At 45.8% G+C, this 27,191-nt stretch overlaps 1 protein-coding gene across 1 annotated transcript in view; it reads left to right on the top strand.

The window, feature by feature from the left end:
• Positions 1 to 27,191, top strand: part of LOC140185072 (tubulin-specific chaperone cofactor E-like protein) — a 140,307-nt gene that overhangs the window by 102,729 nt on the left and 10,387 nt on the right. The window contains exons 14-20 of the mRNA XM_072238313.1: positions 3,839 to 4,406; positions 13,887 to 14,086; positions 17,774 to 18,154; positions 20,382 to 20,665; positions 22,482 to 22,762; positions 23,351 to 23,461; positions 25,417 to 25,613. Coding sequence (XP_072094414.1) covers positions 3,839 to 4,406; positions 13,887 to 14,086; positions 17,774 to 18,154; positions 20,382 to 20,665; positions 22,482 to 22,762; positions 23,351 to 23,461; positions 25,417 to 25,613 — 2,022 coding nt within the window. The remainder of the gene's footprint in view (positions 1 to 3,838; positions 4,407 to 13,886; positions 14,087 to 17,773; positions 18,155 to 20,381; positions 20,666 to 22,481; positions 22,763 to 23,350; positions 23,462 to 25,416; positions 25,614 to 27,191) is intronic.

The raw sequence follows: 27,191 nt of genomic DNA, 5'->3' as shown, positions 1-27,191 counted from the left end.
TACTAAGATAGGTGGCGTTGTGGATGATGAGGTAGGTTTTCAAGGCTTGCAGAGAGATTTAGGCCAGTTAGAAGAGTGGGCTGAAAGAAGGCAGATGGAGTTTAATGCTGATAAGTGTGAGGTGCGTCATTTTGGTAGGACTAATCAAAATAGGACATACATGGTAAATGGTAGGGCATTGAAGAATGCAGTAGAACAGAGGGATCTATGAATAATGGTGCATAGTTCCCTGAAGGTGGAATCTCATGTGGATAGGGTGGTGAAGAAAGCTTTTGGTATGCTGGTCTTTATAAATCAGAGCATTGAGTATAGGAGTTGGGATGTAATGTTGAAATTGTACAAGGCATTGCTAAGGCCAAATTTGGAGTATTGTGTACAGTTCTGGTCATTGAATTATAGGAAAGATGTCAACAAAATAAAGTACAGAGAAGATTTACTAGAATGTTACCTGGGTTTCATCACCTAAGTTACAGAGAAAGGTTGAACAAGTTGGGTCTTTATTCTTTGGAGCGTAGAAGGTTGAGGGGGGACTAGGTAGAGGTATTTAAAATTGAGGGGGATAGATAGAGTTGACATGGATAGGCTTTTTCCATTCAGAGTAGGGGAGATTCAAACAAGAGGACATGAGTTGAGAGTTAGGGGGCAAAAGTTTAGGGGTAACATGAGGGGGAACTTCTTTACTCAGAGAGTGGTAGCCGTGTGGAACGAGCTTCCAGCAGAAGTGGTAGAGGCAGGCTCAATATTGTCATTTAAAGTAAAATTAGATAGCTAGATGGACAGGAAAGGAATGGAGGGTTATGGGCCGAGTGCAGGTCGGTGGGACTAGGTGAGAGTAAGCATTTGGCATGGACTAGAAGGGTCGAGATGACCTGCTTCTGTGCTGTAATTGTTATATGGTTATAATAGCATCGTGGGTATACTCACACCTCATGGACTGCAATGGTTCAAGAAGTCAGATCACCATCACCTTCTCAAGGGCAGTCAGGAAAGGGCACTTAAAATGCTGGATCAGCTCACAACCCTTAGGTAAATTTAAAAAAAAAACAAGGCTGGCCTGTGTGGAGATGTTCCCATGTGACCAACAGGGTGTGGTCAGAAAGAATTAACTTTTCACCAACTTTGTCCCTCCCCGAGGTCCTCTGTGGAGTGCAAGGAAAAAGAGAGCAGGGACAACATTTAACCTGGGGAGGACTCAGCTGATGGAGAAGGTGCTGCAGGTGGATTGGGGTTCCTGGCAATTTTGCCAATACCAATTTGTTGGGGTGAATGGCTGTTTGTCGTGTTACTGGAACAAGAAACAAGCTGCTGGAGGAATTCAACAGGTCAAGTAGTGTCGGTGGGGGGGGGGGCATTTTTCAACGTTCTGGGTGGAGACCAGGACTGAGAGTGGCAGGCAAGATGGGTGGTACGAAGTGAGGCTTGGGGTGGGTGGGGGTGTTGTGGGACAAGAGCTGGAAGGTGATTGGTGGACTGGGGGCCGGAGGTGAGGCCTGATGGGCAGAGGGAGGGTAGAACTGGGAGAACAAGGCACAAGGGTGATAAGCAGAAATATAAAAGAGCTGGAATTTGTTTAGTGGAGAAGGTAATAATGGGAACTATTAAGGCAGGTGGAACCAGATGGAGGAGGCGATCCAGTGGCTGATGTGTGAGTATCTATTATTTATTTCTTTAGCCCAGCAAGAGTAAAAGGCCCTTCCAGCACGAGACTGTGTCACCCCATTAAACCCATGTGACCAATTAACCTACTAACCCGTACGCCTTTCAAATATGGGAGGAAGCCCATGCAGTCACGGGGTGAACGTACAAACTCCTTATAGACAGTGGCAGAATTGAACCCGGGCTGTTGGTGCAGTAACAGTGTTACAGCCTCTGCTACGCGACTCTGCCCTGAGTAGGCAGATGGAACAAGGAGGAGGAGGGAAATGAAAATGGATAAATGGGGTTGGAGTGGGGGGGGGGTGTATGTGAAAGGGAATTAAAAATGGGAGGACCAGATGAAAGATCGAGGGGAGGGAACACGGGAGGTAACGGTTACCTGAAATCAGAAAATCCAACATCCATACCATTGGATTGTTGACTACGCCAGTGTTGTCCCTCTAGTCAGCAGTGGCCTCCCCGACCCCAGAAAGGACCACGGTTACCTCCTCACACAGCATCTTGTATTCCACAACTCAATGATCAGTTCATTTTCACCCTCCAGCCTCTCTTCACTTTCACTTGCCCTCCATCTGCTGCCTATTTTTTTTTCTGTCTTGTCTGCTCCCACTGATTTCCCCCTGCCTGTCTCTCAGCTCCACCTCTCTCATCCCTCACCCCTCAGTCACCCACTGGCCCTTGTCTCAACCCCTGCCTCCTCATTATACCAGCCACCTTCCCTCTCCACTCTCAATCCCAATGAAAGGTCTCTATCTGAGGTGTTGACGGCTCCTTTCCCTCCACAGATGCTGCTGAGCCTCCCGAGTTCACGCAGAGGCAGTCTTATTTTTCCAGATTCCTGCGCCTGCAGCAACGTTCCCTTTTTTACATCTGCACGGACCACCCATTGCTCTGAGCAGGAATTTTTTACACAGCCTGAAAACTGCGTGACACTTCATGTTAACGTTATATAAAAGTTCCAGCAGCACAGCAACAAAGGCTATGTGCACGGGAGCATTTCAGTTACCGCGTGGCCATGCACACTTGCACAACTTAGAGGGAACAGTGGCCTGCAGTCTCTTGTCTGCTGTCCCTAATAAACTATAAACATGGGTGGGGTGGATGGGGGTGTTCCCAGTTGAGTTTCTTTTCTGTGGGTATCCTTCCCCTGTACATCAAGGGGAGGATGCTAAGCAGAGTGGGGTGCCCTCCAATACAATAAGTCTCCCAGCTGCTTGTCATTTTTGTACATGGGTTGTGCAAGGTTGTGACTCCTATTTGCATATGTGAAGGGGCTGCTCCTCGACTTCTGGTCGCATTTTATTCCCACTCTCTTCATATTTGTTTACCAGTGATGGAGGCCATTCCTTCTGGGGTTGGCCAAGTTAGCTCTCCATGGGTCTTGGGGGCAGGTTGCCAAGGGCTCGTCCAGGCTTACTGCTGGGGATAAAGACCATCCTAGACAGGGATGGGAATAGTTTAATTTAGTTGGTGTTCGTTATTGTTGTTTATCATGTTGTGGTTGTAGTATTGTAGAAATTAAAGCATTTGGAGTATTGTGAGCAGTTTTTGGCCCTACATCGAAGCAAGGATATGCTGACATTGGAGATTTATGAGAATTATCCCGGGGAATCAAACGGTTTGAGGAATGTTTGATGGCTGTGGGCCTCTATTCAGTGGAATTTAGAAGAACTAGGAGAGCTCATTGCAACTTATGGAATATTTAAAGGTCCAGGTAAAGTGGACATGGAAAGGGTATTTCCAATAGTGGGAAAGTCTAGGACCAGAGAATACCTCAAAATAGAACATCCCTTTAGAAGGGATGATGAGGAATTTCTTTAGCCAGAGGGTGGTGAATCTGGAATTCATTGCCACAGAAGGCTGTGAAGCCCAAGTCATTGGGTATATTTCAAAGGTGACAGGTTCTGGATCAGTAGAAGCGTCAAAAGTTACGCGAGACAGCAGGAGAATGGGGTTGAGAGGGATAATAAATCAGCCACGATCGAATGACGGAGCAAACTCGATGGGCCGAAAGGCCGCATTCTGCTCCTATGCCTTATAGAAATAAACAAGAGATTTTGTCGTTTCTGGCATAAACTTATTTTTGTACAAAAAATACTTCTGCGAACTGAGACAGTCTCAGCATGGAGGGGCAGGGAACACCTATCTTCAATCCTGATGCATCATCTATTTCCTTTCCCAGGTCAATGAGGAGCGGCTCTACCTCCCCCTCAAGCTGGGCGGAGGTCAGGTCAACCTGCACTCCTTTGGCCTCTACGTGGTCCTGGAGACGGACTTCGGGCTCAGGGTGATGTACGACTGGGGCACCCTGCTGACGGTTACGGTGCCGCGGGCCTTTGCCAACGCCACGCGGGGTTTGTGCGGCCAGTTCAACGGTGAGCCGGGGGATGAGCTGCAGACCCCCCATGGCAGGAGAGCAGGCAGCCTGCTGGAGTTCGTCAGCAGCTGGGTGCCCGGCGGAACGCCCTTCTGCCAGCCGGGCTGCAGCCGCAACTGCCCGTCGTGTGACCGGGTGCTGAGCCTCCCCGTGGAAACGCTGCAGCTCTGCGCCCTGATCGTGTCCAAGGACAACGTGTTCAGCCGCTGCCACGGGAGAGTCAACCCCACCTTCTTCTACCACAACTGCATATTCGACTCGTGCATCGACCGTGGCAACAGGGAGACGGCCTGCAGCTGGCTGCAGAACTACGGCAGTGTCTGCCAGGCTCAGGGCGTGCGGATGCTGGGCTGGAGAAACATCACCGGCTGCTGTGAGTCCCGGGCCACTCGCCTCCAACTCACCGGGTGTCAAATCGAAGTTCATTACAGGCTCTTTCCTCTCTGCGGCGAGTGTGTGCGTGTGCATGCGCGTGCGTTCGTGCGTGTTCAATTCTTAAATTACAACTGCTTGGAGGGATTCAGATTTAAATTAGTTTGTTCTCTATACACCAGGGTGCAATGGAATTGTTAGCCTGAGGCTCACAGCATAAACATTATTAATGGCAATAACAAGTGCAGCAATAAATAAAACACGCGCATAACAGGGTGCTGCAAAGGTTACATTGCAATCTGAAGTAGCGCAAAAAAGATGCTAAACTGACAATAATGGAAGAACGGACAGATGTGGAGTTGAGAGTCCGAGAGGATGCCAGAACCGGCGGGTAGAGAATATGAAAGACATGATTGGTTCAGAAGCCGGACAGACGTCAGGAAGAAGCTGTTCGAAGTCTGGTCGTCTGGGCTTTCAAACTCCTGTAACTTCTCTCAGAAAGTAGAGGATAGAAAATGGAATGGCCAGGGTGGTGGGCATCTTTGACGATAGTATTGGCTGCAATAAAAGCAGAAAATAATGGAGACACTCAGCAGTTCAGGCAGCATCTGTGGTAAGAAAAACAGAGTTTACGTTTCAACTTGGAGACACTTCACCAGAATTGTAGGAAGCCGTTAAGGAGTTGCCATCCACTTCTTGGGGTGTCATCATTTATAATCACTCTCTTATTGAGTTGGGAATACTTATGGCGTGCTATTGTAATGCATGGTGTATACTGTATAGATTCTGTTAAGTATTCCCAGCTCAATATACATTGCAATGCATGGTAAGATAGAAATGTTCTTGGAGTGAGGTAGATGCTTTACAGAGGGAACAAAATTCATTTGGCCATTCAGCATTTCTTTCGTACTATGTTTATACACTGGGTACTTCGACCTGAACTTGGATGATGATGACACTGCCTGGAATTCTTGTAAGTGTTCTGCACAGTTATATATTTTTGAACAGTTATTGAATTGGTTGAGAATACTTCACTCTGTTATTGGAAGAACAGAAACAAGGTAGGACAAATGAAATACTGGATTGAAACTTATTTTGGATGGACTATTTTACAGCCAGAGTATTGTTATACTGACATTGAATAGTGTCATTCTCTGTCCTGACTCTTCTTATTGAGTTATATATTGCCTGTAGTTATTTTTTGAGTTATATAGATGTCATCATTACTAGATGAGGGCGGTGCACGTGTGGAGTGAGCTGCCAGTGGAAGTGGTGGATAAGGTCTTGATTGCAAGGTTGAAGAGAAGTTTGGATAAGTACATAGATGGGAGAGGTATGGAAAGCTGTGGTCCAGGTTTGAGGCGACTAGGCAGAATAACAGTTCGGCATAGACGAGGTGGCCTGTTTTTGTGCTGTAGTGCTCTGTGGCTCTGTGACTAAGTGTGCACATTTGCTTTGTGGTTAATTCACTTACTGCTACTGACTGATGAATGTAAGAATATAAGAAATAGGAGCAGGAGTCGGTTATCTGGCCTGCCGAGCCTGCTCTGCTATTCAATAAGATCATGGCTGATCTGGCCATGGACTCAGCTCCATCTACCTGCTTTTTTCCCCGTAATGCTGAATTCCCTTGCTGTGCAAAAATCTATCTACAGTACTGTGCAAAGGTTGTAGACATATGGGGGAAAAATTTGTAAAGTAAAGATGCTTTCAAAAATAATGAAAAGCTTCTGAATATCAAAGAAATTACAAAGTGCAGTAAACAGTTTAAAAAAAAAAATCAAATCAATATTTGGTGTGACTGCCCTTTGCCTTTAAAACTGCATCAGTTCTCTGAGGTACACTGTCGTGCAGTTTTATAAGAAAATCGGCTGATAGATTGTTCCAAGCATCTTGGAGAACTTGTCGCTGTTCTTCTGCAGACGTTGGCTGTCTTGCTTGCTTCTGTCTTTCCAGGTATTCCCAGACAACCTCAATGATGTTGAAATTAGGCCTTTGTGGAGGCCATACCATCTGAAACGTATATACACAATACTGTATCTGTGTCTTGAATGTATTCAATGAGCTGGCCTCTGCTGCTTCCCTTGGCAGAGAAATCCCCCAATTAGCTCCTCTTAGGGGAAAAGCAGTTTCTCTTCATTTCCACTCTAATTCTATTCCTCCAAATCTTGAGGCAATGTTGCTTACCAGTGGAGACAACTTTCTTACCTCTAACTTATCATAGAGTCATATAACACGACAGCACAGAAAGAGTCCTTTGGCCCCTCTAGCCTGTACCGAGCCGTTAATCTGCCGAGTCCCACCAACCCGCACCCAGACCGTAACCCTCCATACACCTGTCATCCATGTACCTATTCAAATTTCTCTGAAAAGCTGACATCAAACCCACATCCACCACTTGCACTGGCAGCTCATTCCACACTCTCATCACCCTCTGAGTGAAGATGTTGCCCTTAAAATTTCACCTTTCACCCTTAACCCATGACCTCTAGTTGTAGTCTCACCCAATCTCAGTGGAAAAAGCCTGCTTGCTTTACCCTGTCTATACCCCTCATAATTTTGTATGCCTTTCAAAAATTTTCCCTAATAACTCAAGTCCTCAAGTCCTGGAAAAATCCTTGTAAATTTTCTCTTGCACTCTTTCAATCTTATTTACACCTTTCCTGTAGGTGGGTGACTAAAACTGAACACAACACTTACTCCAAATTAGGCCTCACCATCTTGTACAATTTCAACATAGCATCAATCTTCTGTACTCAAAACATTAATTTATGAAGGCCAATGTGCCAAAAGCTCTCTTTACAACCCTATCTATCTGTGACACCACTTTTAAGAAATTATGGACCTGTACTCTCAGATCCCTCTGTCCTACTGCACTCCTCAGTGCCCTATTCACTCACTGTGTAAGACCTACCATGTTGGTCCTCCCAAAGTGTAATACCTCGCACTTTAATATCTGCATTAAATTCCATCTGCCATTTCTCAGCCTATTTTTCCAGCTGGTCTAGATCCCGCTGCAAGCTTTGATGGTCTTCCTCACTGTCCACTACACCCCCAGTCTTGGTGTCATCCGCAAATTTGCTGATCCAGTTTACCACATTATCACCCAGATCATTGATATAGATGGCAATTAATCATGGTCCCAGCACTGATCCCTGTGGCACTCCACCAGTCACAGGCCCCCACTCAGAAGCAACCATCTACTCCCACTCTCTAGCTTCTCCCATGAAGTCAATAGCTCTTCATTCTATCCTGACTGAGCACTGCTATGACAGTTTCCTTGACTAGTAATGCCAGCCCCTCCCCTTTAATCTCTCCCGCCCTATCATGTCTCAAACAACAGAACCCTGGAATATTGAGCTGTCAGTCCTACAAGCAAGTCTCACTAATGGTTGCAGCATCATAATTCCACGTGTTGATCCATGCCCTGAGCTCATCTGTATTTTCTACAATACTGCTTGCACTGAAATATACACAGCTCAGAACATTAGTAGCACCATACTTGACCTTTTGATTCCTGGCTTAACAGCATGTCCCCACAACCTCTCCACTGTCTGCTCCAGCACTCTGTACAGCACTAGCAAACCTTCCCACTAGGATAATAGTCCCCTTGCAGTTCAAGTGCAAACTGTCTCTTCTATACAGGTTTCACCTTCTCTGGAAGAGAGCCCATTGATCCAAATATCTGAAGCCCACCCTCCCCTCTTGCACAATCCCTTATCCACGTGTTAAACTGTATGATCTTCCTATTTCTGGCCTCAAGCACGTGGTATCAGTAGCAATCCTGAGATCCTGGAGGTCCTGTCCTTCAACTTAGCACCTAACTCCCTGAACTTACTTTGCAGGAACTTCTCACCCCTACTACCCATGTCACTGGTACCAACATGGGCCACGACTTCTGGCTGCTCACCTTCCCTCTTAAGAATGGTGTGGACTCAGTCCAAGATGTCTCGGACCCTGGCACTCAGGGGGCAACATACCATACCATAGAAACTACAGCACAGAAACAGGCCCTTTGGCCCTTCTTGGCTGTGCCGAACCATTTTCTGCCCAGTCCCACTGACCTGCACACGGACCATATCCCTCAAAACACCTCCCATCCATGTATCTGTCCAATTTATTCTTAAATGTTAAAAAAGAACCCGCATTTACCACCTTATCTGGCAGCTCATTCCATACTCCCACCACTCTCTGTATGAAGAAGCCCCCCCCTAATGTTCCCTTTAAACTTTCCCCCCCTCACCCTTAACCCATGTCCTCTGGTTTTTTTTCTCCCCTTGCCTCAGTGGAAAAAGCCTGCTTGCATTCACTCTATCTATACCCATCATAATTTTATATACCTCTATCAAATCTCCCCTCATTCTTCTACGCTCCAGGGAATAAAGTCCTAACCTATGCAACCTTTCTCTGTAACTGAGTTTCTCAAATCCTGGCAACATCCTTGTAAACCTTCTCTGCACTCTTTCAACCTTATTTATATCCTTCCTGTAATTTGGTGACCAAAACTGAACACAATACTCCAGATTTGGCCTCACCAATGCCTTATACAACCTCATCATAACATTCCAGCTCTTATACTCAATACTTTGATTAATAAAGGCCAATGTACCAAAAGCTCTCTTTACGACCCTATCTATCTGTGACGCCACTTTTAGGGAATTTTGTATCTGTATTCCCAGATCCCTCTGTTCCACTGCACTCCTCAGTGCCTTACCATTAACCCTGTATGTTCTACCTTGGTTTGTCCTTCCAAAGTGCAATACCTCACACTTGTCTGTATTAAACTCCATCTGCCATTTTTCAGCCCATTTTTCCAGCTGGTCCAAGTCCCCTTGCAGGCTCTGAAAACCTTCCTCACTGTCTACTACACCAATCTTTGTATCATCAGCAAATTTGCTGATCCAATTTACCACATTATCATCCAGATCATTGATATAGATGACAAATAACAATGGACCCAGCACTGATCCCTGTGGCACACCACTAGACACTGGCCTCCACTCAGAGAAGCAATTCTCTACCACCACTCTCTGGCTTCTTCCATCGAGCCAATGCCTGATCCAATTTACCACCTCTCCATGTATACCTAGCGACTGAATTTTCCTAATTAACCTCCCATGCGGGACCTTGTCAAAGGCCTTACTGAAGTCCATGTAGACAATATCCACTGCCTTCCCTTCATCCATTTTCCTGGTAACTGCCTCGAAAAACTCCAATAGATTGGTCAAACATGACCTACCACGCACAAAGCCATGTTGACTCTCCCTAATAAGTCCCTGTCTATCCAAATGCTTGTAGATTCTGTCTCTTAGTACTCCCTCCAATAACTTACCTACTACCGACGTTAAACTCACCGGCCTATAATTTCCCGGATTACTTTTTGATCCTTTTTTGAACAACGGTACAACATGAGCCACTCTCCAATCCTCCAGCACTTCACCCGTAGACAGCGACATTTTAAATATTTCTGCCAGGGCCCCTGCAACTTCAAGGTCCGAGGGAACACCCTGTCAGGTCCTGGGGATTTATCCACTTTAATTTTCCTCAAGACAGCAAGCACCTCCTCCTTTTCAATCTTGTTCTCGTCCACAAAACCTCCTTTCTGTTCCCCCAACCAACGAATCCTCTATTATCAAAGCCCGTCTCTTCTTCCCCTTTGTCTTCTGAGCCACAGAGCTAGACTCAGTGCCAGACCTGTTTGCTGTGGCTTTCTTCTGCTAGGCCATTCCCCCCAATAGTATCCAAAGCTGTATACCTGCAGTTGAGGAGAATGGCCACAGGGTACTCTGTACTAGCTGCCTATCTCCTTTCACCCTCGTGATGGTGATCCAGTTACCTGTGTCCTGCACCTTGGTTGTAACTACCTCCCTGTATGTCCTGTCTATCAGCCCTTTAGCCTTCCAAATGATCGGGAGTTTATTTAGTTCCAGCTTCAGCTCCTTAACACGGTCTGTCAGAAGCTGCAGCTTCTTGCAGGTGTAGTAGCCAGGGACGTAGGAGGTCCCCCTGCCTTCCCACATCCTGCAAGAGGAGTGTTCCACTGTCCTACCTGACATACCCACTGTTCTTAATGTGCAGGTCTAAAGAGAAAGAATAAGTCACACAAAAAAATTCTACCTACAGCCTATGCTTCTCGCCGAAGCCTCAATGAGCCAAAACCAAAACTCCCCACACTAACACTAGCCCACTCATGCAATAGCCGCTCCCGATATGGCTGCCCACTTAATGGTAACTTCTTTTTATTGGTCCTTGCCAAGAACCTAATTATGTGCAATCCAATGCCTCCTCAGGAACTGTGGCGCCCAAAATGTGACGATTGTCCCTGCTCGCATATTTTAGACTCTCTCTCCCTCGGCACAATCCGACGCCTCCACGGGAACTGGCGCGCAGAATGTGACGACTACCCCTGCTTGCTTCTTTCAGAATCACTATCCTTCTGCGCAATTTGATGCCTCCTCGGGGACTGTGGCGCGCAAAATGTGCCGACTGCCCCCACTCACTACTTTCAGACTCTATCTCCCTCTACGCAATCCAATGTCGACTCGGAAACTGTGACACACAAAATGTGCCAACAGTCCCCGCTCGCTTCTGTGGCGCGCAAAATGTGCCGGTGACCCCGCTCGCATATTTTAGACTCTCTCTCCCTCTGCACAATCCGACGCCGCCTCGGGAACTGGCACGCAAAATGTGACGACTACTCCCGCTCGCTTCTTTTAGAATCACTCTCTTCTGCGCAATCCAATGTCTATTCCGGCACTGTGGCATGCAAAATGTAGTGATGGTCTCCACTCGTTTGTTTGAGACTCTCTCTCACTCTGCGCAATCCAATGTCTACACGGGAACTGTGGTGCGCAAAATGTGCCGACTGCCTCCGCTTCCTTCTTTTAAACTCTCTCCCTCTGCGCAATCCGATGCCTCTTCGGGGACTGTGGCATGTAAAATGTGCTGATTGCCTCCCCTCTCTCCCTCTCTCCCTCTCTCCCTCTCTCCCTCTCTCCCTCTCTCCCTCTCTCCCTCTCTCCCTCTCTCCCTCTCTCCCTCTCTCCCTCTCTCCCTCTCTCCCTCTCTCCCTCTCTCCCTCTCTCCCTCTCTCCCTCTCTCCCTCTCTCCCTCTCTCCCTCTCTCCCTCTCTCCCGCAACCCAATGTCTACTTGGGAACTGTGTCGCGCAAAATGTGCTGACTGACTCCCTCTTGCTTCTTTTAAATTTTCTATCCCACTGCGCAAGCCGATGTCTCCTTGGGAAATGTGGCGCGCAATATGTGCCGGTGATCCCGCTCGCTTCTGTGTGACTCTTTCTTCCTCTGCGCAATTTGATGCCTCCCCGGAAACTGCAGCACACAAAAAGTGCCGACTGCCCCCGCTCGCTTATTTTAAACTCCCTCTCCTGCGCAATCCAGTGTCTATTCCGGCACTGTAGCATGCAAAAATGTGGTGATGGTCCCCACTCGTTTCTTTGAGACTCTCTCACTCTGCGCAATTTGATGCCTCCTCGGGGACTGTGGTGCGCAAAATGTGCCGACTGCTCCCGCTCACTTCTTTCAGACACTCTCTCCCTCCACGCAATCCAATGTCTACTCGGAAGCTGTGACACACATGTGCCAACTGTCCCCGCTCGCTTCTGTGGCGCGCAAAATGTGCCGGTGACCCCGCTCGCATATTTTGGACTCTCCCTCTGCACAATCCGACGCCCGCTCGGGAACTGGTGCGCAAAATGTGACCACTACTCCCGTTCATTTCTTTTTAAACTCTCTCTCTGCGCAATCCGACGCCTCTTCGGGAACTGGCGCACTCCGCTCACTACTTTCAGTGTCTCTCTCTCTCCCCCTCTACACAATCCAATGTCTACTCGGGGACTGTGACACGTAAGATGTGCTGACAGCCCCTGCTAGCTCCTTTTGGACTTGCTTTCTCTATGTTATCCGATGTCACTTCAAGAACTGGTTCGCAAAATGTGCCGACTTCCCCCCGCTTGCTTCCTTTAAAATAAATAACCCTCTCCCTCTCCCTCCCTCCCTCCCCCTCCCCCTCCCCCTCCCCCTCTAATTCGGGGGTGTGGCGTGCAAATGTACTGGCGCTCGCTTCTTTCACACTCTCTCTCACTCTGCAATATTCAATGCTTCCTCGGGAACTGTGGCATGAAAAAAATCTGACGGCTGCTCCCGTTGGTTTCTTTTACACTCTCTCTCCCTCTGCGCAGTCCAATGTTTTCTTAGGAACCGTGGCGCGCAAAATGCCCCTGCTCGCTTCTTTGACACTCTCTCTCCCTCTGTGCAATTCTATGGCTCCTCTGGAACTGAGGCGCGTAAAATGTGACGACGGCCTTTGCACGCTTCTTTTAGACTCTCTCCCTCTGTGCAATCCAATGTCTCCTCCGGAACTATGGTGCGCAAGATGTTCTGACTGACCCCTGCTCGCTTCTTTTAAATTATCTCTCCCACTGCACAATCCGATGTCTCCTCGGGAACTGTAGCGCACAAAAAAAATCATCCTTCTCAGAATTTCATACATCTCTATAAGATGTCACGCTCATTCTTCTGAATTCTAGCGAGTATAGTCCCAGACGACTCACCCTCATCGGTAAACCCTCCTTAACTCTAGAATCAACCTTGTCTACTTCCTCGGCACCTCCTCCAAAGCCAGTACTATACATTTCCTCAAGAGGCCAGAAATGCACGCAGTACTCCGAGTGGACCTCACCAGTAGCCTGTACAGATGCAGCATAAACCCCCTGCTCTGAAATTCAAACCTTCTAGCAATGAGGGCCAACGTTCCAGTCACCCTCCTGATAATTTGTACCTGCAAACCAACCTTCTGTGATTCATGCGCAAGCGCTCCCAAGGCCCTCTGCGTAAAGAAAGCTGCAACTGTTCACCATTTAAATAATGACCTGATTGAGTTACTTTGTGTTGGAATGGGAGTTTGTTTTATTACTGTGATGCTTTCTCTCCAGACCTGGAGTAATACAGCTCAGGACCAAGCCGTTCATCCCAACTGGTCCATGTTGACCATTACGTCCTCCTTGCTCATCCCAGTTGTATGTACTCAACTCATACCCTCAATCCCTCCTGTCCATGTACCTATCCAAATGCCTCTTGTATTTCACAATTGAACCTGCTTTGACCACTTCCTCTGGCAGATCATTCCAAGTAGTATATTAACAAGTTACCTCTCAGATCTCTTTTAAATCTTTCACTCTTCTCTTGTATCAGTGGCCTCTAATTTTGGACTCCCCAGCTCTGAGAGAAGACTGAGCTTCTGCCTTATCCATGCTCTTCATGATTTTATGAGCTTCTCTGAGGTTATAGCACATTATAGTCCATAATTAATAGTGCATAATTGAGTAATATAAGTTAATTAACATTGTAGAAACAGTTCATCGGCTCAAACATTAATCCAAATTAATGGATTGGAAAGGAATATTAATAAAATAGTTAACTTATTTTTGGCAAAGGATTTTAGTTTGATCCTCTTTCACACAGTGATCACTTGTCCTGCAAACAGTCACTACGAGAGCTGTATGTCAGTGTGCCAACCCCGGTGTTCCACTTTCAAAACCCACCAGGACTGTACGCATTACTGTGTGGAGGGCTGTCAATGCAACGATGGCTTCCTGCTCAATGGAAGAACCTGTATCCTGCCCCAGGACTGCGGCTGTGTGGTTGAGGACAAATACTATGAGGTAAGTTGGGACCCATGATTCTTACCTTATTTGAAATGGCCGAGGGTTTATCTCTGTCCACTCTATTCTTTATCCTAAGGTAGTCCAAAACAGGGAGGGCAGAATGAGTTAGAAGTTAGAACCAGCCTATTCACAAGTGGTTTGGAAATCTTCACACAGTGTAATGGAAATGCCAAGTACCATCCCCGGCTCGGGTAGAACCCTTTATGCTGGAAGTCAACTGATAATTTCAGAACAGATTTATTCTCCTTTAAGTAAGAGTACTTAGAGTTGTGTACCTAAGAGAGGTAAATCAAGTTAATTCACATTGTGTATTTGAGATTAAAACAGGTTCAAAGTTAGGAATATCTGCCTGCTCCTAAACCTGGTTCATAGCTTCATACACTTATTAGGCCTTGAAACAAGCCCTTCAACAACTCATCTATCCTGACCAAGATGCGTAACTGAGAAACATAGAAAACCTACAGCACAATACAGGCCCTTCGGCCCACAATGCTGTGCCGAATATGTCCCTACCTTAGAAATTACTAGCGTTACCCATAGCCCTCTATTTTTCTAAGCTCCATGTATCTATCCAGAAGTCTCTTAAAAGACCTTATCGTATCCACCTCCACCACCGTCGCCGGCAGCCCATTTCACGCACTCACCACTCTCTGTGTTTATATTAAAAAAACCAAACAAACAAACTTACCCCTGACATCTCCTCTGTACCTACTCACAAGCACCTGAAACCTATGGCGCCTTGTGGCAGCCATTTCAGCCCTGGGGAAAAAGCCTCTGACTATCCACATGATCGATGCCTCTCATCATCTTATACACCTCTATCAGGTCACCTGTCATCCTCCGTCGTTCCAAGGAGAAAGGCCAAGTTCACTCAACCTGTTCTCATAAGACATGCTCCCCAATCCAGGCAACATCCTTGTAAATCCCCTCTGCACCCTTTCTATGGTTTCCACATCCTTCCAGTCGTGAGGCAACCAGAACTGAGCACAGTACTCCAAATGGGGTCTGACCAGGATCCTATATAGCTGCAACATTACCTGTTGGCTCCTAAATTCAATTCCACGATTGATGAAGGCCAATACACCATATACCTTCTTAACCACAGAGTCAACCTGCGTAGCAGGTTTGAGTGTCCGATGGACTTGGACCCCAAGATCCCCCAGATCCTCCACACTGCCAAGAGTCTTACCATTAATACTATATTCTGCCATCAAATATAACCTAACAAAATGAACCACTTCACTCTTATCTGGGTTGAACTCCATCTGCCACTTCTCAGCCCAGTTTTGCATCCTATCAATGTCCCGCTGTAACCTCTGACAGCTCTCCACACTATCCACAACACCCCCAACCTTTGTGTCATCACCAAACTTACTAACCCATCCCTCCACTTCCTCATCCAGGTCATTTATAAAAACCACGAAGAGTAAGGGTCCCAGAACAGATCCCTGAGGCACAACACTGGTGACCGACCTCCATGCAGAATATGACCTATTTACAACCACTCTTTGCCTTCCATGGGCAAGCCACTTCTGGATCCACAAAGCAATGTCCCCTTTGATCCCATGCCTCCTTACTTTCTTAATAAGCCTTGCATGGGGTGCCTTATCAAATGCCTTGCTGAAATCCATATACACTACATCTACTGCTCGTCCTTCATCAATGTGTTTAGTCACATCCTCAAAAAATTCAATCAGGCTCATAAGGCACGACCTCCCCTTGACAAAGCCATGCTGACTATTCCTAATCATATTATACATCTCCAAATGTTCATAAATCCTGTCTCTCAGGATCTTCTCCAACAACTTACCAACCACTGAAGTAAGACTCACTGGTCTATAATTTCCTGGGTTATCCCTACTCCCTTTCTTGAATAATGGAACAACATCCACAACCCTCCAATCCTCTGAAACCTCTCCCGTCCCCATTGATGATGCAAAGATCATCACCAGAGGCTCAGCAATCTCCTCCCTTGCCTCCCACAGTAGGCTGGGGTACAGCTCATCCGGACCCGGCGACTTATCCAACTTGATGCTTTCTAAAAGCTCCAGCACATCCTCTTTCTTAAAATCTACATGCTCAAGCTTTTCAGTCCATTGCAAGACATCACTACAATCACCAAGATCCTTTTCCATAGTGAATACTGAAGTAAAGTATTCATTAAGTACATCTGCTATCTCCCCTGGTTCCATACACACTTTCCCACTGTCACACTTGATAGGTCCTATTCTTTCACATCTTATCCTCTTACTCTTCACATACTTGTAGAATGCCTTGGGGTTTTCTTTAATCCTGCCCGCCAAGGCCTTCTCATGCCCCCTTCTGGCTCTCCTAATTTCCTCCTTAAGCTCCTTCCTGTTAGCCTTATAATCTTCTAGATCTGTAACGTTACCTAGTTCTCTGAACCTTTTGTAAGCTTTTCTTCTTGACTAGATTTATTACAGCCTTTGTACACCATGGTTCCTGTACCCTACCATAACATCCCTGTCTCATTGGAATGTACCTATGCAGAACTCCACACAAATATCCCCTGAACATTTGCCACATTTCTTCCGTACCTTTCCCTGAGAACATCTGTTCCCAATTTAAGCTTCCAAGTTCCTGCTTGATAGCCTCAATATACCCCTTGCTCCAATTAAATGCTTTTCTAACTTGTCTGTTCCTATCTCTGTCCAATGCTATTGTAAAGGAGATAGAATTATGATCACTATCTCCAAAATGCTCTCCCACTGAGAGATCTAACACCTGACCAGGTTCATTTCCCAATCCCAAATCAAGTACAGTCTCTCCTCTTGTAGGCTTATCTACATATTGTGTCAAGAAACCTTCCTGAACACACCTAACAAACTCCACCCCATCTAAACCCCTTGCTCTAGGGAGATGCCAATCAATATTTGGGAAATTAAAATCTCCCATCATGACAACTCTGTTATTATTACACCTTTCCATGATCTGTTTCCCTGTCTGCTCCTCGATGTCCCTGTTACTATTGGGTGGCCTATAAAAAACACCCAGTAAAGTTATTGACCCCTTCCTGTTCCTAACCTCCACCCACAGAGACTCCGTAGACAATCCCTCCATGGCATCCACCTTTTCTGCAGCTGTGACACTGCATCTGACCCCCACCTCTTTTGCCTCCCTCCCTGTCATTTCTGAAACATCTAAAACCCGGCACTTGAAGTAACCATTCCTGTCCCTGAGCCATCCAAGTCTCTGTAATGGCCACCACATCATAGCTCCAAATACTGATCCACGCTCTAAGGTAGTTCAATTTGCTTTCTTATCCATGTACCTGTCCAAAGGTCCTTTAAATGTCATAATTGTGCTCAGCCCTGTTAGCTTTTCTGGTAGCTCATTTCATATGTGGAAAAACATGCTCCCCAGGACCCCTTTGCACGTTTCTTCTCTCATGTTAAAGCTATGCCTTTTGGTTTTAGGCTCCCCTACCCTGGGGAGAATACTGTGATTATCTTCCACGTCTATGCCTTCATAGCTTTATAAACTACAGTAAAGTTAAGCCAAGGATTATAAACGATGCCTTTTCTCAGCCGACTTGACCCTTTCGATAAGCAGGATCAGCGCAGTGTGTTCTGTTGTATATGTTCTTGGATGCTGTTGCTGATCCGGGTTCTGCTTGTTCCTGGAGTTGGGCCGTGGTTTCTCTGAAAACATTGTCTTTCTCAGCCAGGGCAGTTCTTCTGGAACACCAACTGCTCCAAGCACTGCCGATGCATGGGCCGCAACATGGTGCAGTGTGACTCCCGTCAGTGCAAGAGCGAGGAATTGTGTTCGCTTCACAATGGGGTCAGAGGCTGTTACAGTAAGAAGAGCTCCCACTGCATCGCGGCTGGCGGCGGTATATTCCAGACTTTCGATGGAGCTTTCCTGCGATTTCCTGCTGCCTGCTCGTTTGTCCTCTCCACAATCTGTCACAAGCTACCAGATATCTCTTTCCAACTAATCGTAAACTTTGACAAATGGAGTATGCCTAACATGACACTGATCTCCCCAGTTTACCTGTATATCAACGAGGAACAGATCCTCATCTCCGGGAATGTTGTCCAAGTAAGTTTCAGCATTCGGAAATCTGTGATGCAGAATCTTTAGTCTCACACATTGACTCCGTTTCTGTTTCTCTTTCCACAGATGCTGCCTGACCCGCTGAGTCTTTCCTGCATTTTGTTATTTTATTTCAGGTTTCCAGCATCTGCAGGTTTTTGGTTTTCAAATACAAGTATTCATACCCTTATGCTTTCCTTCACTCCCACACTCATCCCCCTTAATATTTACCATCACTCTCACACATTCATACCCAATATTATTCTTTATTTCCTGACAATGATTTGTTTCTCTCACATATTCATCCTCACTGTTATTATTCTCCCATTATTCTCACACACTCATTCGTCAACACTTTTTATCACATGCATCCTCATGCTGTCACAGTTAGTCTTTCCTCTTTCTTCTTATACATCCATTCACTTTTCTATTCATTATTTTTTGTCAGGCTAATTTTCTTCCACATTCATAGTGATTCTGCATCACTTTCATTTTCTTCCTGGCCCATCTTTATTGATCAGTTTTGCCCACCTACTGAAGTGGATCACTCAGTGAGAACTATGGTCAACAAAGCCAGCCCCCATCTGATCAGTAAGTCTCTGCACCTTCCTATAGTAAATACCAGTGATGCACTTTGGCAGCTGATTAAGCCTCACCACCACCACCCCTCTGGCGGTCAAAGCTTTAACGGTTGCCCGAGGACCCACACTCAAGGTTCAACAGCGGTGGCTTCTGCACCATCATCAGGTTCCTAAACCAACCTGAGAAATGCTCATTTCCTTTTACTCTCTCTCAACTTGCACTGATGTCATTTTGCAATACATGCAAAATGTTGGAGTAACTCAGCAGGTCAGGCGGCATCTACAGTTGATGTTCTGGGCCAAGGTCATCCATCATTATGTTTATTTTGTTGTAATATAATTTATGTTAATTTAAGTTTATATTAACTTACGTTTGTCAAATTTCCAATGTACTAATGCTGTTCAAGAAGCTTATTTCCATTATACCCTGGGTATGTATGCATATGAAAACAAACTTGAACTTGAGTGTAGATGTCTCTGGTCTAAGGAGTCCATCATTGGGGAACTATGGTTTGATAGCAATCAATTGTACAGATGTCTGGGCGTGTTCATTCACGCACCCTTGCATGGGATTCTGTGTTGTCTTTTGAATGTGTTATCATTCCTGCTTCGACCACCACCTCTGGCACCTCATTCCATTTACCTTCTGTGTGAGGACATTGCCTCTCAAATCCCTTTAAAGTTTTTCATCTCTCCACTAAAACCTATGCCCTCCAGTTTTAACGTCCTTTCCCTGGAAAAAAGGCTGTGCGCATTCACTCTATCTATTCCCTTCATGATTTTATACACCTCTCTAAGGCTGCCCCTCCATCTCCTGTTCTCCAAGGAATGAGGTCTGAGCCTGTGCAACCTTTCCCTTCGAGTCCTGGCAGCATCCTCGTAAATCCTCTGGGCATTCTCTCCAGTTTAATGATGTCCTCACCAGTTTAATTATACTTAATCTTTATCACTTTCTCAGTTTTCTACATTTACACATGGGCATTGTTCTTATCTGATTTATTCTTTCATCCACTTTCATTATCGTTCTCTGGTCTGGACCTCACTTATGTCCCTGATTCTCGTGTCTACACTCCTTGCACTGTCTCCATTATGTGCAAAACTCTCTTTGATATAGTACATTTGTTAAACTGCCCTCTAAATTTCATCTGTGATTTAGTGTCATAGACTCAAACAGCATGGAGACAGGTGCTTCAGCCCAAGTGGACCACGCTGACCCAGATGCCCATCTAAACTAGTCCCATTTGCCCGCGTTTGACTCCTATCCCTCGAAACCTTTCATTTCCATGTACCTGTCCAAATGCCTTTTCAATGTTGGTAATGTTACTTGCATTTACTGATGCTCCCTCGGCAGGCAACAATTGCATGGTCACCTGGTATGAAACAACAGTGATATATCTAATCAGGAGGAGGTATGACTTGGCTTTGCTGTGTTTATTTTGTTATTTTCTTAGACACATTGTAAGTTATATATATTTTAAGTTAAGTTTGCTCATTTATGTTTATAATTGTCCTGTTCCGATGTCCTTGCTGCCGTTTTCCTTGGATCTGAGTAGTGATGGAGAATATTGGTCAGGTAACTGCAGTGTATCTTCATGAGAAAGGAAAGTAGAATGTGCTCCCCCAGTTGTGACTAATACTGTCCTCTTTGTCAGGTGAATGGGACCCCAGTCTCCATTCCTGTTGTCACAGGGCTGACAAAGATCTCAACAGCTGAGGGATTCCTGGTCATTGACACTATTCAGGGAATTCAGATCCAGTACAACTGGTTTAACTTGCTGTTCATCAGGATGGGAGAACGGCTGCAAAACAAGGTGTGTGGTCTGTGTGGAAACTTTAATGGAAATCCCAACGATGATGACCTAACCTCGCGAGGAAAACCGGCGCAGTCCGTCTTGGAGCTGGCAAAGAGCTGGAAAACGAATGGCATGCAGAACAGGTAAAATGTCTCAGATACATGGGGAGTGAATGGGGTCAGAACCGCTACAGTCTGCTCCCAAAATCTGAACCCATCAGAGTTTTGTTGGTAAGTCCAGTGGATAAAACAAAATGGGCAGCTTCCATGTAACAAGGTGCTCAGAGACTCCATCTGAGGTCAAAGACCCTTTGAATATTCAACCTGCTGATGGTTTTGTCTTGGGAGAGGATTCTGTGGCCTGGATTTAGTATTTGTGCTGTTGTGTGGGTTCACGTGCATTTTTGTTCCTTCATGTACAGAATTGTCTCTCTGATTTTCCGAAGTTCCTACCCTGACCTCGTTCCTAATAGTTACTTTATTTTATCAATATTTTCCTCATCTTTCTGTTCTAAAAAGATGCGTAAATTTGATGTGGACCTTTTCTCTCATAGTTAGGTTCAGAATCTGATTTGTAGCCAACAGATGCAAATAATGGGGCTGTGACAGTGGGGCCGGAAATGAGTGGATTTCATCAACTTTAGGATACACTGATTACGGCCAAGCTGCATGATTTAACATAACCACATACTTCCTCCAGCATCCCATCTTTCAGCCTTTTTTATTGTGGCTGTCTCCTGTGTATAGCTGCCTTCTAATTAACCCTAAACATGAGATTCTGCAGATGCTGGAAACTTGACCCAGTGCTCTTCGGTCACTGTCTATTCCTCATCTTCCTTTTTCCTCTCTGCAATATCAGCTATAAATATAGTTTCCACTCCATGACGATTGCCATGTGACTGCCTGTAACATCAAGTTAGATATGAAAAGCATATCTTTTTCCAAGTTCATCAGAGTGACTGATCTGCTTGAAATTTGCAACATAGCTCCCAGGAGCATCTTCTGTGCAGAGAAATGTTGACTGTTTATTCACTTCCATAGGTGCTTCCTGACCCACTGAGATGAAGCAGCATTTGTGTGTGTGTTGCTGGGGCTTTAATGCATTGCTTTCATTGGGGAGGGGTGTGTTTCAAGAGCCTGATCTCCCCCTGAGTAGATCACTTTTCTGTCTAGGATACGTGGTGAGTGAATAAGGTCAAATTTTACAGTCTGCTCCCAAAATCAGAACCTGTCAGAGTTTTGAGGGCAAGTCCAGTGTATAAAACAAGTGTGGGCGAGAGTTTCAGGGTTGGCCGTTGGGTGAAGTAAATCAAAGGTGGAGCCAAGGTGAATGGGTGGAAGAGCACAGGATTGGTGCTGGATGAGATGGAGGCCTTGAAACAGCTCACAGGATGTAGATATTGAGGGCTGACATCTCCTGAGCTCTGTTTCAAGGCCCCCACCTCATCCACCGCCAGTCTGGTGCCATCACCCATTCAGCTCGGCTCCACCTCTGATATACTCCACCCAATGGCCAGCCCTGAAACCCTTGCCCATACTTGCATCATTTTATAGTGAGGCTTTTCGGACATGGTTAACAGTAAGCTTGGCCTCGGCTTACATTCACATAAGTCTTCAATTGTGCTTTTGGTTTCCAATCTAGAATATTTTGATTTCAAAATCCTCCTTCATCTACCCATATAGAGTGTGAGTTTTATTACAACTCGCCATCTCTGCCTCTGCTTCCCCTCATTCCACAGCCCCACCAATTTGAGAGGGTGAGGTATCTGGAAGAAAATCTTAACTTAGAGAACAGTTCCCTGGGATTTCTTCTGAAATTCATCATCTCAGTTCAAACAAGAGGCTATGGCACTTCTCCCATGTCTTGATGATCTACATTGTCTTCAGAGAGCACGCGAGGGTGGAGGGGCTCAAGTGGTTTTCTCTCTGTAAACACTGAATAGATTTATCCCTCTTGTAGCTGTGACGAAGAGCAGTATACTCTCCTATCCCACTCCTGTGATAATCGGGACATCTTCCAGCTACAGGATGAGGGGAGTTGTTTGAAACTTACGGAAATGAAGGGTTTCTTCCAACCATGTTACGGATTTGTCAACCCAGTGCCATTTTATGAGTCATGTGGATTGGATGCTTGCTACTGGGACAAGAGATCACAGATCTGTAGCTCACTGGCAGCGTACGGAGAGGCCTGTCGCTCACTGGGAATCCTCAGCACTGACTGGATTCGGCGGGAGAATTGCTGTAAGGAGAAGCTGGTAACATTGAAGGCCGTGGTCTAAACTCCCCCTGAGATCAGGGTTGTGTGGGGGGGGGGGGGTTCCTTTCTTTATTTAACCTGCCCTTAAGGCATGGTTCAGAACCACGTTGTCCCGTGGGGTGTGAGTTAGGATTCTGATTTCCCTCTGAGTGGGCTCTGATCTCTCCCAGGGTTGTGCTTTAGGGTTCTGATCTCCTCCAGGGTTGGTCTCAGAGCTGTTCTCTGGGGTGGGGTTCAGGGCTCTGATTTTCATACCCCCCCCCCTCTCCCGAGTGGAGGTTTGACACATTGATCTCTTTGGGGAGGGGTGTGATTCAAGAGCCTGATCTCCCCCTGAGCTTGGTTCCACGGCCAGATATGTCCCTGGGATTGGGGTCTGGGGCTCTAATCTCTCCTTGATGGGTGGTTCAGGACTCCGATCTCGCTCCGGGGTGGGAATTTGAGAATCTAAACTCCCTGTATTGCTTTTGACTAGTTGAATGGGTCTTTGGGATGGCTGTTGCAATGATTGGAAATGGACTGGTCTGTGTGCTGAGTTTAAGGGTTAATCATCTCCGTCTGTCTTCTTTTAGCAGAATTGATCAATGACCCATGTGCTGGAGGCATCTGCACCAACTACAGTCTGTGTCGTCAGGGTAATGGAGACCTGTGTGACTGCCCAGAAGAATCCAGCCCTGACAGTGGTAAATACACGGGGACACAATGGTTATCTGACCTAAACCTCGTAGCATGAAAGAATGGTGTAGGGCATTTTTACCCAGGGAAATTCATGTGGATGCTAGTCCCTTGGGGTTCCTAGTCCATTTCTGTAACCTTCTTGTAGTCAGTCTTGTCAAGTCTTCAGTGTGTGTAAGTGAGTGGCGTTATAGGTCTGTTCTAGTTTCCTAGGATGGCTTCCCATCACTCCCGCATTGTCGGGTTCCCGCAATGTGTTGGTGCTGTAAAGGGGTAGGTCACATTGAGTATGTGTAGTGAAACTGTTAAGCGTTTCCTGGGACAGATCAGCCCTTCTCTGGTGTAATTCACATAAGGATCCCTGAGGTGAAGATGCTGGTGAGTGCTGGATCAAGTTATATTGATGCAACGTGTTGTTGGTATCATAGAGCATATGTTCAGCACAGTACTGGTCTTGCAGCCCACAGCGTTGTGCCGACCTTTTAACCTCCTCCAAGATCATCTAACCTTTCCCTCCCCCATAGGCCTCCATTTTTCTTTCAGCCATGTGCCTATCTTAAATGTCCTTAATATATCTACCTCTACTCCCACTTCTGGCAGCACCCACTACTCTCAGTGTAAAAGCAAAACCTACCTCTGACATTTCCCCCCCCCCCCCCAATCACCTTAAAATTATGCCCCCTCGTATAAGCCATTTCCACCCTGGGAAAAAGTTTCTAGCTATCCATTTAATGTATGCCTCTTATCATCTTGTACATCTCTATCATTTCATCTCTCATCCTCCTTTGCTCCAAAGTGAATAGCCCTGGCTTGCTCAACCTTTCCTCATAAGACATGCTCTCTAATCCAGGCAACATCTTGGTAAATCTCCTCTGCCCCCTCTCTAAAGCTTCCCCATCATTCCTATATTGAGGTGACCAGAACTGGACACACCACTCCAAGTGTGGTCCAACCAGGGTTTTATAGAGCTGCAACATTATCTGACAGCTCTTGAACTCAATCCCCTGGTAAATGAAGGCTAATGCTCCATATGCCTTCTTAACCAACCTATCAACGTCTGCTAGCAAACAGCAATGAGTTGCGTGTACTCATCATAAAGGAGGAAACCCCATAAAGAGCTGGAGACTCCCTCATGAAAAGAATGTCTAATGGTCTTCAGTGATCTGAAGTTGACCTTTTGGGACCTAGGCTTTGAGCTGGTGGGTTTAAACTAATATTTGCTCATAAAATTGATAATCAAAGGAGTGAAGATGCTGGAAATCCCAAATAAGATAAGAAAAGACTGGAGATACTTAAATGGTTGGACATTATCTGTGGAGAGAGAAACAGTTGTAACATTTCTGATGGATTTCAATGTGAAACATTAACCTTTTCCAAAAATCCTTGTTTGTAGTATTTTCTGTTTTTATTTCAACTGAACATCAGACTCTGGATCTTCTGCAAACTGTCAAGGATATTTATGTAAAAAAAAAAAGCAATTAAAAGACCTTGTATTTTGGGAATATCACAAACCATTTAAGAATAATTCAATCACTATTATTGTATTTGAACAGTTGCCAGTTGCACAGCGAAAGCCAAGAAGCAGATAAACAGAAAATGTTGAATATCCTCATTCAGTCAGACAGTGAGATCAGCTTTCCTCCCTCCACAGATGCAGGTTGTCTGTTCTTTTCTTTATCATCCATTTCTATCTCTCTTTCCCAGAGAATTACCATCCATCCTCTCCAAAACCAGTGCATTCATTACATCTATATCTTACCTCAGCTTTTTGTGTATGTCGCAGTGAGTTGCGGAAATGAGTTGCTCCTGAATTCCCTATAGGCTAACGCTCTGTTCAGAGACGCGTGTTCCCTTGGTAGGCTTAAACACGAAGAAGCATTGCTGTTTTTTGGTGCGCAATGCCTTACTCTTTAAGCAGTTGTTTCTCTTTAAACCCTGTGGTTCTCTTCCTTTTCCTTTGCAGATGACATTGTTCAGGCAGATGTGGTGTGCAAACACTCCCAGATGGAGGTTTATATTTCCAAGTGCCGACTCTACCAGCTGGGGTTTGAACGCGAGGATGTTCGCATTAATGATAACCGTTGTTTGGGCTCAGAAGGAGATGATTTTATTGCATTTCATATCAATAATACCAACCGGAACTGTGGGAATATCATGAAGGTGAATACTTGTCTTTATTTAATTCTGTTGATATCGTCACAGTCTTCCCCCCCCCCCCCCCCCCCCACAGCATTTTCTCTATTCTGCTTTCATCTAAAGCAGCACGGTACGGTAGCGATGAGCATCATCACTTTACGACGTCAGCAATCACCGTTCAGGGTTTAATTCCCACTTCTGTGTGTAAGGAGTTTGTCCGGTCTCTGCGTGGGTTTCCTCTGTGTGCCCTGGTTTTTTCCCCCACAGTCCAAAGAGGTACGGTTAGCATCAGTGAGTTGTGGGCCTGCTATGTTAGTGTTGGAAGCACAGTGACACTTGCCCCCACAATCCTCGCTGATCTGATTTGATTTGATGCAAACCATGCACTTCACTGAATTTTTTTTGTACATGTGACAAATAAAGCTAATCTTTCTTTCAATCTTTCAGTTGCTTTCACCCCTGACCTTGTCTCAACTCTGCACATCTACAGTAATCATCCCAAGAATTCCTAGGGAGGAATTGTACATCCTAAGGGCCTCTGTGGGGAAAAGTGCTGAGTTTGGGACTTGAGGTTTGTTGGTAAAATGTCCAAATTCTTTATCAATAAAAGTAAGAATAACACACTGTGCTGTGCTCAGTTCTGGTCGCCTCACTACAGGAAGGATGTGGAAACCAGAGAAAGTGTGCAGAGGAGATTTACAAGGACATTGCCTGGATTGGGGAGCATGCCTTATGAGAATAGGCTGAGTGAACTCGGCCTTTTCTGCTTGGAGCGACAGAGGATGAGAGGTGACCTGATAGAGGTGTATAAAATGATGAGAGGCCTTGATCGTGTGGATAGTCAGAGGCTTTTTCCCAGGGCTGAAATGGTTGTCACAAGAGGACACAGGTCTAAGATGCTGGGGAGTAAGTACAGAGGAGATATCGGGGTAAGTTTTTTACTCAGAGTGGTGAGTGCGTGGAATGGGCTGCCGGTTTCAATGGTGGAGGCAGATACGACAGGGTCTTTTAAGAGACTCCTGGACAGCTACATGGAGCTCAGAAGAATAGAGGGCTGTGGGTAACCCTAAGTGATTTCTAATATAAGGATATGTTTGGCACAACTTTGTGGGCCGAAGGGCCTGTATTGTGCTGTAGGTTTTCTACGTTTCTACACATAAGCAAGTCTGAGTTTTGCCAGACGTAGGCACAAACTGAGGAGCAGCTGGGTCATGGAGTCACAGGGCACAGCAGCAATGAAACAGGACCTTTGGCCCCCCTAGACCATCTTTACTGGTTATACTGCCGAGTTCCATCGACCTGCACCCGGACCAGAGTGCTCCAAACCCCTCTCATGTATGTACATGTCTAAACATCTATATAACCATATAACAATTACAGCACGGAAACAGGCCATCTCGGCCCTTCTAGTCTGTGCCGAACTCTTACTCTCATCTAGTCCCACCGACCTGCACTCAGCCCATAACCATCCATCCCTTTCCTTTGGTTTTGCAATTGAACCCTGATCCATCACTCCTGTGGCAGCTCACTTCACACTCACACCGACCTTTGAGCAAAGTTGTTTCCCTTCTGGTTCCCCTGAAATATTTCACCTTAATCCTA

Source organism: Mobula birostris, chromosome 20 (genome assembly GCF_030028105.1).
Source record: "Mobula birostris isolate sMobBir1 chromosome 20, sMobBir1.hap1, whole genome shotgun sequence".
NCBI lineage: Eukaryota > Metazoa > Chordata > Chondrichthyes > Myliobatiformes > Myliobatidae > Mobula > Mobula birostris.
This window is presented reverse-complemented; position numbering and strand designations above follow the sequence as displayed.